General features: G+C 31.4%; 1 protein-coding gene across 3 annotated transcripts; it reads right to left on the bottom strand.

Annotated features, from left to right (window-relative positions):
• Positions 1-8782: 8782 nt before the first annotated feature.
• Positions 8783-12050, bottom strand: LOC148303383 (juvenile hormone esterase-like). Of its 3 annotated transcripts, none has more exons than XM_088270007.1 (4): positions 11943-12050; positions 11312-11363; positions 9722-11052; positions 8783-9042 (listed from the first exon to the last, which is right to left on the bottom strand). In XM_088270007.1, the coding sequence occupies exons 2-4, from the start codon at positions 11351-11353 to the stop codon at positions 8856-8858; spliced, it is 1560 nt and encodes a 519-aa protein (XP_088126133.1). In that variant the 5' UTR covers positions 11354-11363; positions 11943-12050; the 3' UTR covers positions 8783-8855. The 3 variants fall into 3 exon arrangements, with proteins under 3 accessions (XP_088126133.1, XP_088126134.1, XP_088126132.1); XM_088270008.1 differs by lacking the exon at positions 11943-12050 and adding an exon at positions 11859-11929; XM_088270006.1 differs by lacking the exon at positions 11943-12050 and having other exon boundaries at positions 11312-11580.
• Between the last annotated feature and the right edge of the window lie 2588 nt (positions 12051-14638).

The following is a 14638-nucleotide window of genomic DNA, read 5'->3' on the forward strand; positions in this document are numbered from 1 at the left end:
ATTTCCGCTGATTATAATATAAAAATACAATTTAAAAAAAATTAACACTATAACGTTTCCTCCGACAACATGGTACCTATTTCAACGTTATAGGAGGGTTTACTGTATAATGTTATAAAAGCGAATTGTGCACCCAGGTACGCAAAGCTTCCAATAGTAATGTTACCTTTGTTTATTCCAATTAACTTTTATAATGAACACGAGTCGGCGATTATCAGAAGCCCCGTTACTTCGTACATAAATTCTGGTCAACTTTACTATGGGTTGCCCATCACCTACTATTTCAGAAAGCGCAGCACGCTCCGCAAAAGCGCCAACACAATGTTTCTACTAATTTGTCTGAATTCTCGTGGTTGAATAATTTTTCTACTCGGTGCCTTTATTTTGTATGCATTGGCTAGAGAATTTTCTAGAACTACAATAATCTAGAGTTGTAGAGTAACAGGAAAACTAGATGGAATTTAAATAGTGCAAGTTGGAGAAATGCAACTGTGCGGGTAATATTGTACTATCTGTACTAGGTGCAAGAATAAAAATAAATGCATTTAATTACGTTGCTACAGGGTGAATAAAAATAACCGAATACATACATTTTTAACAGAAAAATATTTTTTAAATGTTTTTTTGTTGATATTTTTAATAAGTTAATAAATCTTTTTTTAATAAAAAAGAGGTATATAGATAATAGATAATACATGATGTGATAGATGTTCAAATGGTGATATAAATAATAAATGCAAGGCTGAGATAAGCAGTATCGATAAAATTAAAAGACGTGTGTTGCAATGGTTTTGGCATGTGAATCGAATTAGTAAAGAAAGGATTGTAAAATAAATTTATGAGGCGAAAATGGTTGGTAAAAGAAGCAGAGTAAAACCGAAGAAAACTAGGCATGATCAAGTATTTCAAGTGCTTAAAAGTGGCCAGGTCAGGAGTCGGAATAATTGGCGTGTATGTATGACAAGATGCACGAATGTGGAAGAGACGAATACTGTTTTGCAAAGATAGATTGGTGTGGTGTTCTATTCTCTCTACCTACCCCTGCGGTGAAGCGGCTTGATACTAAATTTATTAGTTTTTTAGTTTAAAAAAGAGGGATATTTGTGTTTTTATTACATACAAAAATATTTCAATTCCATACTTTTTTCTTGGACCTACATGTAAGCGGCTAATTTTCATATAGGAATCAAGTTGTGATAGAGTGGACTAAAACACAGAAACTCTGACTCAAAGGCCACGACACTAACCATCGGACTACAACACAACACATCGTATAACTTTGAGCTTTATTAAATGTACAGAGATCTACAAAAATAAACGTTTGTTATTGTGATCTCACAAATATATGCTAGTTTAATCGATTTCTGACTGGGATGAACATATTAATTTAAAAGTGAAATAATACAAGTTTTAAATTAAGGCCGAGGTCTTGAGCGTACAAATTACAACGCGCTCGGCCGCGCTGAGGGCTAGACGTCTCTCAACACTATTTTTTTTTAATATTCACATTTTGGAATACGACTTTTTTTAATATATTAAAAAAATATTTTTTTAATTTTTATTCACTCCCCACCTTTCAATAACTCCTTTATTTTCAAAACCATATATTTATTTCGAAGAAAAACTTAATTTTTTTATACGAAAACGGTGTTTCAATCAAAGAAGTCAATTACGTTAAATGTTACATAACTGGGTTCAAAGAAAATTATGTACTGATTTATCGCATATTGGGCCTGAATAATCATCCACACGTGTTATCTATACACATGTTTATTTGTACAAATATGTATATTATGTACACATTGCTATGTACTCTCTGGTAAGCACGTTCGAAGTTAACTCTGCTTTTGTTTATAAGTGCCACCCTCACACTCGCAAAACAATAAGGTTTTCCAGGGAGAGGGTAATGAGTGATGACGTAGATGGGGAATAACGTAACGATGACGCGGCGCGTTATTTCAGTACGGTATTCAAAGACGTAAGAAGTTGGGTACGAGGGTTGGTTGATTGGGCAGCCCTGGGAAAAAAATATTCTGTAAAAGTATTTAAATTATCTACAATAGTAATAAATTAAACTTGGCTAGTAGATTTTTTCACTGGTTTGTAATTTTGTCAAATAAAGTATCAATTGAAGGGTTTGCAATTATGTTAGTTAAAGATCACTAAAACCAGCCAATAAGAGGTCGGAAGCGCTGTAAATACCCAGAATTCTATATTTTATTCATCTTTGATGAGATATCTATAAATACTTTTTATTCAAATCCGGTTACTAAATTGTGTTTTATATCATAGGTTTATTTTATATTTGGTTTTCTTTTACACCCGGCTTGAATACAGTGAATGTTTTTCGCAGATACTTTATGGCACATTTTATAAACTTTATAAAATTAAACAACTTTTTAACCACTTTTTTTATTATTATTAGTACCTACACTTTAACCTACCGGTTTCAACAAGAACCTTGTCATCATCAGAGTTTTTTTAATCTCTAAAACATTAAAGTACTCATAATTACTTACATCCCCTTACCAAAAACTTCTACACACTCCGTAAAAATCCTATTTTTTTAGGATTTTTACGGAATGTGTTTTTGGTAATGGAATGTAAATAATTATGAGTATTTAATGTTTTAGAATTTAAAAAAACCCTGATGATGACAAGGTTCTTGTCGAAACCGGTAGGTTAAAGTGTACTAATAATAAAAAAGTAGTTGAAACAAAGTTGTTTAATTTTATACAGTTAGATATATTTTTTCTTCTAAATTGTTAAGTACAATTAACCCTAGTCATTTGACAAATTCTCGTATGAGTTGATAAGTCTTGAAAAGCACGACCATATATCGCTCACTCCTTTCAAGAACGTCATAAATAAATAAAAAACTTGATTTTTCAGTAGAACGTTTTTAAAGTTTTGAAATATTGTACAATGTAATAAAAATAAATATCAAGCCACTTACTGAACTTTTTACTGTGTAACAGATCTTTTTAGGTAAAACCTGAAGGTTTTTTCTCCATTTGAAAAAATTTAGTATATTTAAAAATAAAAATAAATACGTTTTCTTCAAAATGCAAAAACTACACTTTCTGCCCTGTAGCGGGTAAATATTATGTTAAAAATGTTAAAAGTATTTGGACACACTCATTTGCAAAATATTTAGTATAAGTATTTAAAAATAAAAAAAAATACCTTTTCTTCAAAATGCAAAAACAACATTTTCTGCCCTGTAGCGGGTAAATATTATGTTAAAAATATGCCGCTTTTGCTGGGATATAGTACATTTTCTGGGCATTCCGAAAACATGCACAACTGAAAATTGACGATTTTTGATTTATGACGTTCTTGAAAGGAGTGAGCGATATGTCATATTATGTTTTTAAATTACCACCATTCCACCAGTCAGGTTTAACATGTAACCAGCATGAGAACGTAATAATTATTACTGCAGAATAGCTTGTGGTAAAGTTCTTAATAATTTGTGTACAAAGTTGCAATCGCACAGTTTTTATTTCAACGTGTCTTCAATCCGTTATAAAACTACTGCAAGTAATTGTGCAAATGTTCATTATTGACAACAGTTATGCTTGTTAGATTTTTTGTCTACTGGAGGATTGTAAAATGATGGGAATATGAGTATGAAAACAGTACGCTGAGGTATCCACTTGAATGTAGGAGGTACTCTACATTTTAAAATACTAGACAATTTTTTTCGAACTAAATATAAGGTTTTGAAAAGCGATGTAAGGAATTTAAAATAAAGCAATAAAAAAATATTATAAAAAAATATATATTCCAACATCCATGTATTCTTTTTTTTTAATGTGCGTGGAGACACATCAGGCTCCTCGCGCAGCCGGTCGTTTAATGAATTTGATATTTGCGAGTACCCCCTTAATCAAAAAAAAATTAATACAGGTTAAAGTTATAGTAGTACGTTTTTTTTCAAAGGATTCGTAATATTAGCAGTGTAAAAAAAACATTAACATATTACTAGAAATAATAATAAAATAAGATATATATATATATATATATATATATATATATATATATATATATATATATATATATATATATATATATATATATATATATATATATATATATATATATATAAATTATGATTAATATTCATCGTGTCAAATTATTTTATAATACGTAAACATTTAGTCTTACCATCCCACTCACGTAGGAACAAATTAGTAAAACAAGTTGTTCTTAATCCTCACCTTATAGTATTGTCGATTCTAAATCAAACGTGAAATATTGTGACGTCGATATATTACTTGAAATGCGCTAAGTTGTCGACGACTAAGTAATGGGAGCCTATGCGCTCTCCACCTAACCGTTCTCCTCATGTTAGGAAATGTGGTTTAACATATTTCCTAACGATTATTTCCAATTTATTGCATTTCAGTATATAAATCAATGGATAAATAACCAGAGCAATCGACGGCACATCAACTGAATTATGTTTTACGAGAACGTTACAAGTCCTGCAAATGACTCCAATTATCCAAGAGATCGAAAAAAATCTCAAAAATATGATTATATAACAATTCACGTATAATTCACGAAAATTATTTTTCTCGAAATGGACTTTTTAAGTTTTCGGCATCAAATTTTTAATGCCAAAAAGAGTCATTAAATTACTGAACCATATTACAAGATTAACAAATGTATTTTAAATTTTACTTATTTTATAACTCTAAGGATATAAGATTTCTAATGATTTCCTTTTTATTGTATTAAGGGGCGCAAGCAGACTTCAAATTCAGAACGCGAACGACAACGCAAAAAGTCGGTCGTACTTTCACGCGCGATTAAAAAAAAAAAAATAATAATAATAATAATATATATATGTATATATATATATATATATATATATATATATATATATATATATATATATATATATATATATATATATATATATATATATATATATATATATATATATATATATATATATATATATATATATATATATATATATATATATATATATATATATATATATATATATATATATATATTTATATATATATATATATATATATATATATATTTATATATATATATATATATATATATAAATATATATAAATATATATATTATATATATATATATATATATATATATATATATATATATATATATATATATATATATATATATATATATATATATATATATATATATTTATATATATATATATAAATATATATATATATATATATATATATATATATATATATATATATATATATATATATATATATATATATATATATATATATTTATGTATATGTATATATGTATATATATATATATATATATATATATATATATATATATATATATATATATATATATATATATATATATATACATATATACATTAATATTAAATAAAAATATATATGTTGATTTTTGTCTTCTTTGCACCAAAAAATACTTTTTTCTATATTAAAACACAACTTTTTAATGCAGCTGAATATTTTTTTTCCTCCTAAAACTCCTTACCTTTCAACAACTCTTTTCTTTACAAAACCATATTATATTTATATTGATGAAAATCTTTTTCCTCAAAAAAAAAAATCAATTACCTCAAATGTTACCTGGGTTTAAAGAAAATTAAGTTGCGAGGAACTTAACGAATACTGGGCCTAAAAGTAGACATGTCTATAAAATGAAGTAAATTGTAATATTTCTAATAACTACCCATATTAAATAATTTATTTTTTAAAATTAAAAAGCCTATATACAGTAAAAAAATGATGTAGTGCCATTTTCGAAATAAAATACCTCAAGGGCGGTTCTGTGATATTATTTAAGTGTTTCTCGGTCTTCACATGTTAAAATTTTCCTGAAATTAAAATTTATCCCAATACAATATTTAAAATCGATCGTTCTCCCAGAAAGGGCTCGTAGTTTTGATTGCTACTCGCATTGTACCTACACACTTACATGTGTATATGTACTAGGTACCGACACAACACATAACACGGGCACCGCGGTGCAAATTGCTCGAGTCCAAGGATCGCACGACTCGGCAAGGTCACGGGTCAAGGAATGGCCCTTTGCACCCCTCACACCCCCTCCCCTCGCATCCGTGCACCACTCACGGCCAGGTAGGTATTATTACCGCGCGTATTTCACTCTCCGCCCCCTGAGTTGATGTTTGACGCGCTAATTTGAAAATTAAGGCCGAGATCTCGGACGTTCAAATCAGAACGCGATCGGCCGCGCTGAGGGCTAGACATCTTAATATTTTTTTAAAATTAATGTTTTACTTAGTAAATACCACTATTTCTTAAAATCTACTGTGACACGTGTTTCGATGCATTCCGCATCATTTTCAAACACCGTACATACGGTGTTTGAAAATGATGCGGAATGCATCGAAACACCTATCACAGTAGATTTTAAGAAATAGTGGTATTTACTAAGTAAAACATTAATTAAAAATGTATACATTTTACCACAAAGTGACTGCCGAATCAATTAATGAAATCTTAATTTTAATTTTAGAATACATATTGAAATTTTAATATATTATATATATTGAAATAATAATAAAATAATAAAACCCTTAACCGCACCCCAATGGTGCATAGGGCACTGCGTCATATAAACGCAGTGTTATCTTGATCGTTTACACATGAAGGAAAGGTGATCAGCCCTCCGCTTCAGGTACCAGTCCAGGGTAATATTGAATAAATATTACAGTGAAAAAATCACTTATATTTATTTGACCTCCAGAACGGTAGCCGAGCGTGCTGACATATTAAAAACAAAAAATTAACTCATTACCGGTCAATAATTGTTTTCTTTTCAAAGCTATATCGCGTATTTCTTTCGATGGAAAATTTATCTCTTATATACAAAAACGGTATTTTAAGGCCTAGATCTCGGGTGTTCAAATCACAACATGTTTGGCTGCGCTGAGGGCTTGAAGAGTGTTCATTCTCAATTGAAAAATATATGTATTTTTAGGAATTCAACATTAAAAAATAAAAAAAATTACTCCCTGCCTTTCAATAACTCTTCTTTTCAAAACCATTTGTTTATTTATAAGAAAAACTTATTTTTAATACAAAAACGGTATTTCAAACAAAAAATTTAATTAGGTACGTCGAATGTTACTTGGGTTGAGAGAAATTAAGTTGCGACTTGTCGAATACTGGGCCTTGACTAGTATTCCTCCTCCATTTCGTTTCCCACATAACAGTTTTATCCTTCACCCTTAGATCCTTCACTTTCATCATCCGAATTCCCTGAAAATTATTCCACTCCTTTATTAACGAATTTAGAGCACAGGCCTGATCTGACCATCTTGCCTTACTGTAATTGGCGATCAAGTTGACACTGCATCGATCCAATGCGGTGCCCTATATACCATCTGGGTACAATGGTCAAAGAAAGAAAATTAATCATTAACCAAATAATGTACCTGGAGATAGATTGTGGACTCCATATACTCTTTATATGGATCGGATATAACTGTGACTCGAAACTGCGAGTAGATTCAGTATAACATAAAAATTTGTTCCGCGTAATATGCTGGCTAAATATAAAAATGCAATTGCAAATTAAATAATAATTGTTAAAAAATAACACAGGTAGCGCACTCTGGTGACAACTGATAAAAACACAATATGATAAAATCGTTTCCACATAAAAAAGGTTTGGTACTTGGCTAATTTTACAAATACACGTGTAACATTGATAATTTCGATACCTAGGCATTAAATTACCGGACAGTCACTAAAACCATGTAAAACGTTTTAAAAGGACGAAATTTAATGTGATTCAGGCAACACTGTAATTATTTTTGGGATTTTCATTTAACAGATGTAGAATTAAATATTTAGAAATAGACGATTTTGTATGAATATAGTACATAACACTTGTAGACTGCCATCTATCGGTGAACCATAGAACTACTTTAATAAAATATATTTATGTAGCCAAGAAGCCAAGTTTGGCTCGGAGTGGAGGTTTAAAAAAGTTTAAGTGACGCTTGGGGTACCAATATTTTTGTACTAAACCTGTACGAGAGCGGTTATGCAACCCCGAGCTCTCTAGCGGTTAATGCTTTTCTCCTCTCCTACCTACTGTCACTTCTTCATTTTTGCTATCTAGTTTTTTTTTAAGTTACGCCTTCAACACGAGACGTGTATGCACCCGCGTATTAAATTATGAAGAAAATAAAATTGCCTTATTTATATAAAAATAATAGAACGATGATTCGGGCACCATTCCAGGGTCCATCATCAGGACGCTTTGATATATCAATAAAAAAATATTAATTTTCTAATTTTTTTAGACTAATAATTTGGTAAATATTTTAAGCGTTTACACAAATTTTCCGATAAAATATTCCGCTTAGTATGTCATTCTTTCATTTACTATATTTTCTTTCATACCTTGAAAAAATCCATAATGTACAGTCTAAAATAATGTTTTTTTTTAAACTTTTAAAACATGCAAATGTTTTACTATTATATAGAAATAATTCAATTTCTAACTAACTAACTAACTAACTAACCATCACGCCGCTTACCCGCAGGGGTAGGCAGAGAGAATAGAACGCCACACCACTCTGTCCTTGCAAACATTCTTCGCCTCTTCCACGTTCATGCATCTCCTCATACATACCCGGCGATTGTTTCGACTCCTAACCTGACCACTTTAAAGTATTTGGTATACTTGATCGTGCCAAGTTTTTTTCAATTTCCCTCATGGAAAAAATATTATAAAGGTTATTCAAAAGAATGTAAATCACCAGTTGCGTTTTAATAGGTTAAAATACAATTTCTGAGGATTTTCAGCATTTTACGATCATTATATCATATTATTGACAAATCTGTAATGAATTATGTGCATACGTATTATAAAGGTTTTTCCAAAATAATAAACGATTTTCCTCGGGTCCACTTTGCATTGTAGAGTCTTCGTTGATGTCTAAATACTTGACTTCACTTTGAGTGACTTCTTCCCATCTTACTGGTAAGAGATAGTTGCGTTCTGGAGTTGGATTTCTAGAAAAATGTGATAATTTTTTTACCCTTTAGGGTAGCACATTGAAATACTTCGAGTAATATAATGTACATGTAAAATTACACAAAAACAACAAAAAACATGTTAAATTTTCGTGAATTCAATTTCATAACCGTACTCCTATAAACACGGGACCACAACCCAATTTATTGTAGCAGAATGTTTTCAAACGCATATCTATAATTTTTGTAAATTTCTGCATGCTGGATTATACAGTAAAAATATTATCGTCAAAAAAATATAAAATTTTATTTATTGTTAATATATAGTGTTAAATTAGATAGTTCTGCCAAACAAAACAATTTATATATATTTTTTTTAAATTCTGTATCGGTACTTTTTCACCGCCTACGTAGTGAGGTGGTTTGGACGTTTGGATACTGTACTGGTCCAATCCCCCGGGTTCGATTCCCAGGAACGTCAAAATAAATACCGTTTTAGCGATTTTTCACTCTAATAAAAATAGATTTTATATCAGCACTGAGCTGATCACCTTGACGATCAAGTTAAAATTGAGTCACCTGATACAGTGCCCCATACACCATTTGGTGTGGACAAGGGTCAAAAGAAGTATAGTTATTCTAATAATCATTTGCACTTAATGATTGTCCCTTATTCTTTTACATCAATAAATAAGTATGCTTAAATAATATATCTTACCCGTATTTTGCAAAATTAGTCCACATCAGTACCATTCTGTCGCGTACAATATCGGATATGGATCCTTTGCCTGTATCCAAATTAATCCCGTATTCCCTGAAGAGATATCCCAAGTCATCTAAGTGGCTCGCTCCTTTGAACTGTAGATTGTACCTCTTCTTGTAAGAATTTAAATCTCCGTCAAAAGAAAATCTGTAGAAATACACTGGAGCCTTAGAAAATTTCCTAACTAATCTCAAGGTGAATTCTATCTTCTGCAAAAACGCGTAATCTGTATACAAATCAATGAAATCATTCATTGTTTCTTCGTTTAATTCATTACCTTTGAAATAGAAGGTTTTTATTTTCTTTGCAATTTCCCTTGACTCCGGACTATCGAGAGGAAAGTTCATATCCATTGGAACTACAAACTGAAAGTTTTTGTTGAGATTTTCAATGTGTCCCTTGTGCATTATGGCGTAATCCGCGTAGAATATACCATCTTCGGAGCTATATCCCGATATATATGGAACTTTAGTGAAGTTCCCTGAACAGAAATATTCTATAATCGGCTTTGTCATGAAGGATTCTTGATCTGGGAATTCTCTTTCTACGCTGGGCGCAAAAGTGAATGCCGCATCTCTCATTTTTTCCTCGAACGTTCTCAGTTTGTTGGCTGAGGCAAGCAATGTTTCCACCGTGAGTGATCTCAAAGCTTGCGCAATTTCGTTTGGATCGTCCAATTTATTTCCTATTACACCTGTGAGCTCTGCTGCCCTCACGACAGGATTGACACTGTCAGGTGTGTGTATCCAATGATTGAGAGATGATCCTGATTGAGAAATAACTTTGTGGAATAATCCTCTAGCCATTGGTGATATCATCATAAACTGCCCCGTCGCTCCTCCTGCACTCTCTCCGAAAATCGTCACATCATCCGGATTTCCTCCAAAGTGTTTGATGTTTTCCTTAACCCATTTTAAAGACATGACTTGATCTTTGAGCCCCGCATTACCGGGAACGTCTCTAGTTCCCAAGTTTAAAAAGCCTAAAACACCGAGTCTGTAATTCATAGTTACCAAAACCACGTTTTTTTCCACGATGTAATCAGGTCCAAACAGCTTGGAGTTTCCTGAACCATCGACGTAGCCTCCTCCATGAAACCAGACCATCACAGGTAGAAGCAATTGCACGAACGTGAATAAAGTTGGTATTTTGGGAGAATAGACATTGATGTAAAGGCAGTCTTCGTCTCCAATCAGTTTCGGTGATAGTACATTGGACTGAGCGCACACATTTCTCTCTCGCGTTGCATCGTACTTCCCAGACCACGGATCTACTGGTTGAGGGTCCTAAAAAACAATCAAAGGATAAATAAATAATTTGGAAGACTAACAAAGGTGAATATGAACTTCAAATAAAATTAATTAAATAATACGATTGAATCTCAAAATGTGAAATTTGTTGTTGTTGTTGAAGTGGTCAAAAAACCGCTCAACGCATGATTATTTTTAGTCTCGCGCACAAATCGCATGATTATTTTTACGAGTATATAGAAATATTATTAGTTAGGTTATTTTTTAGAAATGTATAAAATCTATTGAAATTTACCTTAAATCTCAGATCACCAACTGGAGGTTTTGCATACCGCATTCCTTGAAAACTGTAATATGGAAAATTGGACAGTGTTCTGTTAGCCTGTCCATACATAGTTCCCTGTTTTAAGTATACTGTCGGTACATTCATTTTATCACTAAAGATTAATTTTGTTGAAATAATCATAAATGTTATTAATTTATTCTTAAAATGTAGACTTCTTCAAAGCAGCAATATTGAAATAAAGCACAACCGCTATCAACAGGTGCGCAATGCTCACTGACCTTTTTTCATTATTGTGACTGAGATAAATAGTAAATGTCAACGATGTTTAAATTATCAGCATTTTTTCGTATATTACAGTGGATGCAAATATTAGCTTGCTTTGCGTCTCTAATTGATAAGAGACGTCCAACCAAATCGTAACAACAACAAAATAATAAAGAAAAACTAATATTCTCAATACTTTTAATATTTAAAGCATTTACTTTGTGGTTAGTCATTTTTACTTTTATATTTTTTTTTCAAAAATGTTCAGTAATTTTAGTATAAAACTACTCACCGAGATATTTATGTCTACTGGTTTCGAGACGTACCCGTCTCTTCGTCAGGACTATCACTACAAAATCATGCAAAAAATACTAACCGTCACCACCATAGCACTATTCACACACTTAAAAATACACAAAATGTTTATCGCATGCAATTTCGGTCGACCCAAGGACCAACATGCACTAAGGGTTGCAGAAAAAATATGAAGAGCTGAGGTCTGACATGTACGGAGTGCACTGGAAAATATAAATAGACTCTCAATTATCCGGGAGCATATTCGCAAAATACTCGTAACTATATAGCAACAGAGTTCATTGTTTTTTCCTTGTGGTGCATCATTCACTAGAGTTTTTTTTATATCTTAGGGTTTAGTTTAACAACCGTTTAACTACAATTTATTAAAATTCATATTTTTTCTCATTCCACTGGTTCGTAATCCGTACATAAAATATTGTCCGCCTCCATGTCTAACTCCAAATGTGTGACGCCAATTCTCCAGAAGAACAGGTAAACCAGGAAATAGTTGTCACTTGAATTAATCGAATTCAGATGCAACGATATAATTCAAAGTGTCAACTTTCCCTAATGTACTTCATGTTGGGTTAACACTTCATTAAATTTAAGTGTCGAGTTGTGGTCCCGTGGTTAGTGTCGCGGACTATAGTGTGAGTTTCTTCGTTCGAACCCACTCTACCACAATTTTATACAATGTTAAAATCAAACACTGATTTTTTAAATCCACTAAATTGTATTTCTGACAAAAGCACAAAAATACATTTTGTGACCATTGTTTTGCCTTGTTATGGCCTTTTTTAAACTAATGTGAAGATTAAAGGGACCGATGGTCCTTATAAAGCTAAACAATTCTAGGTTCTTAAGTACTACTTTTAATATGTGCAGTAATATTTACGTACCTATGTAATTTGTAATCATTTGTAAGTTTTTTTAAAGTATCGGACACATTTATGAAATGTATGTAAAATGTTATTCTTCATCTATGTTGGGAAACCAGAATGTACAAATCGAAATGTTGTACTTTAAAACTCTTGCGCCAACTCCACGCATCAATATCGTACATTAGAGTAGGTACCAGGACTCCGTTGTGCGCTGCCAGTTCAACTTTTCCAGTTTTTCCGCTGTTAGGCTTATTTTATAGAGCCGATGTTATATATTATACTTGGTACATTTATAGTATTTTCCTCAAGGATCTCGAACACCTTTGATAAAGCTTTCATATGCCTGTACGAGTTCAAGTATGCAAACCCGGGTGCCCTGGCTACTGTTGGTTTTCTCATTTTGCACTCATATATCACTTACTATTTCTCCTCTATTTCCTTTCCGATGCGTTGCCCGATGCATCAGTTGCTTGCAGGTAAAGATGTCTAGGAATCTCAGTGACGCAGACAAATATCTGTATTCCATCATTCTTGATTCATATTTAACAAGGAATGTTGGGATACGGACCTTTGTTCACGTACAGATTTTGAAATATCTGAATAAAAATTTAATCCTGAAAAAAAAGTTACGTGTATTCTGACAATTTTTTTTTTGTATTTTGTCATAGACCTAAATCATCATATCCTTAAATTGTAAATAAAAACACTTATTTTACCAATACCGTGGGTGTACTTGCAAAAAATGTTAACTCGAAAAATGCAATTTTGACTTAACGATGCAAAATACTTAAGAAAAAAATTAAAGCTCCATACATTAAAATCTTGAAAAAAAATACAAAAAAAATACTATTTTATCTTTTATTATATAACATTAAACCACGAGTGTAAGTCCCTCTCCAAGCACAAGAGCTCAGTCTCTTTTATGGAGAGGAACAGCGAATCGAAATATAAAAGTTCTCTATATGTATAAATGATTCAAATGTATTATGTTATAAATAAAAATGTAAATATATTAAATGAATAAAATAAAATATATATACCAAAAGTTAAAGAGAAAAAAATTATAATGTTATAAACCGCCACAGTATATTAACTGCTCTTAACTTAAATAACATAATATAATACCCATGGTAAAAGACATAAATAAAATATTTAATAAATATAAATAAAATATTCACAACACCACAATTTCGGTGCGGTGAGAGACCAAGATTTTTTTCTGAGGCAATATTGTCTTCTTCGTGTAAAGTGATTTGCTGTGTATGTAAATCCTCTTAGTGATGATATATTGCGCCTTAAAATACCACGGAAGTTCATCACACTATTTCAAATCCAGTGTAATGAAAATCCCTGACATTTCCAAACCAATTCTTCATGTTTTCTTAAGCGGTCCTTATTCGAAAACATCGTGTTTTATGACAAAATAAACCACAGGAAATTATCACACAATACTGAGAACGTGTTTTGAAAAACTGTGATATTGCAGGTATGAAATGTTCTTATGCCCGAAGAGTAATATCACCAATGTTTTTGTTTTATATGTATATTTCAGAAAACGTCTCAGATCATACTCATATCGCCTGGACGTAAATGATGTTGTACGAGTAATGACTCAAAAAAGTCACAGAAAGTCATCACACTGTTATAATATCAGGGTGATGAAAATCTATGACATTTTTGGAGGCACTCTTGTTGTCGTCTTGTGCGGGGATTTGTAAATTTTCATTGTGATGATGTATTACGCCAAAAAATGCCACGGAAAATCATCACACTAACTCGATTTCAGGGTAACTAAAATCCATGACATATTTAATTGCAATTGTAGTGTATTTTTGACCGGTGTTTATACAGAAACATAATCGTCTTCATCACAAAATATACCACAGATAAACGT

The sequence above is a fragment of the Brachycentrus maculatus genome, unplaced genomic scaffold (assembly GCF_059751285.1).
Source record: "Brachycentrus maculatus isolate JH-2025_06_01 unplaced genomic scaffold, ASM5975128v1 h1tg000370l, whole genome shotgun sequence".
NCBI lineage: Eukaryota > Metazoa > Arthropoda > Insecta > Trichoptera > Brachycentridae > Brachycentrus > Brachycentrus maculatus.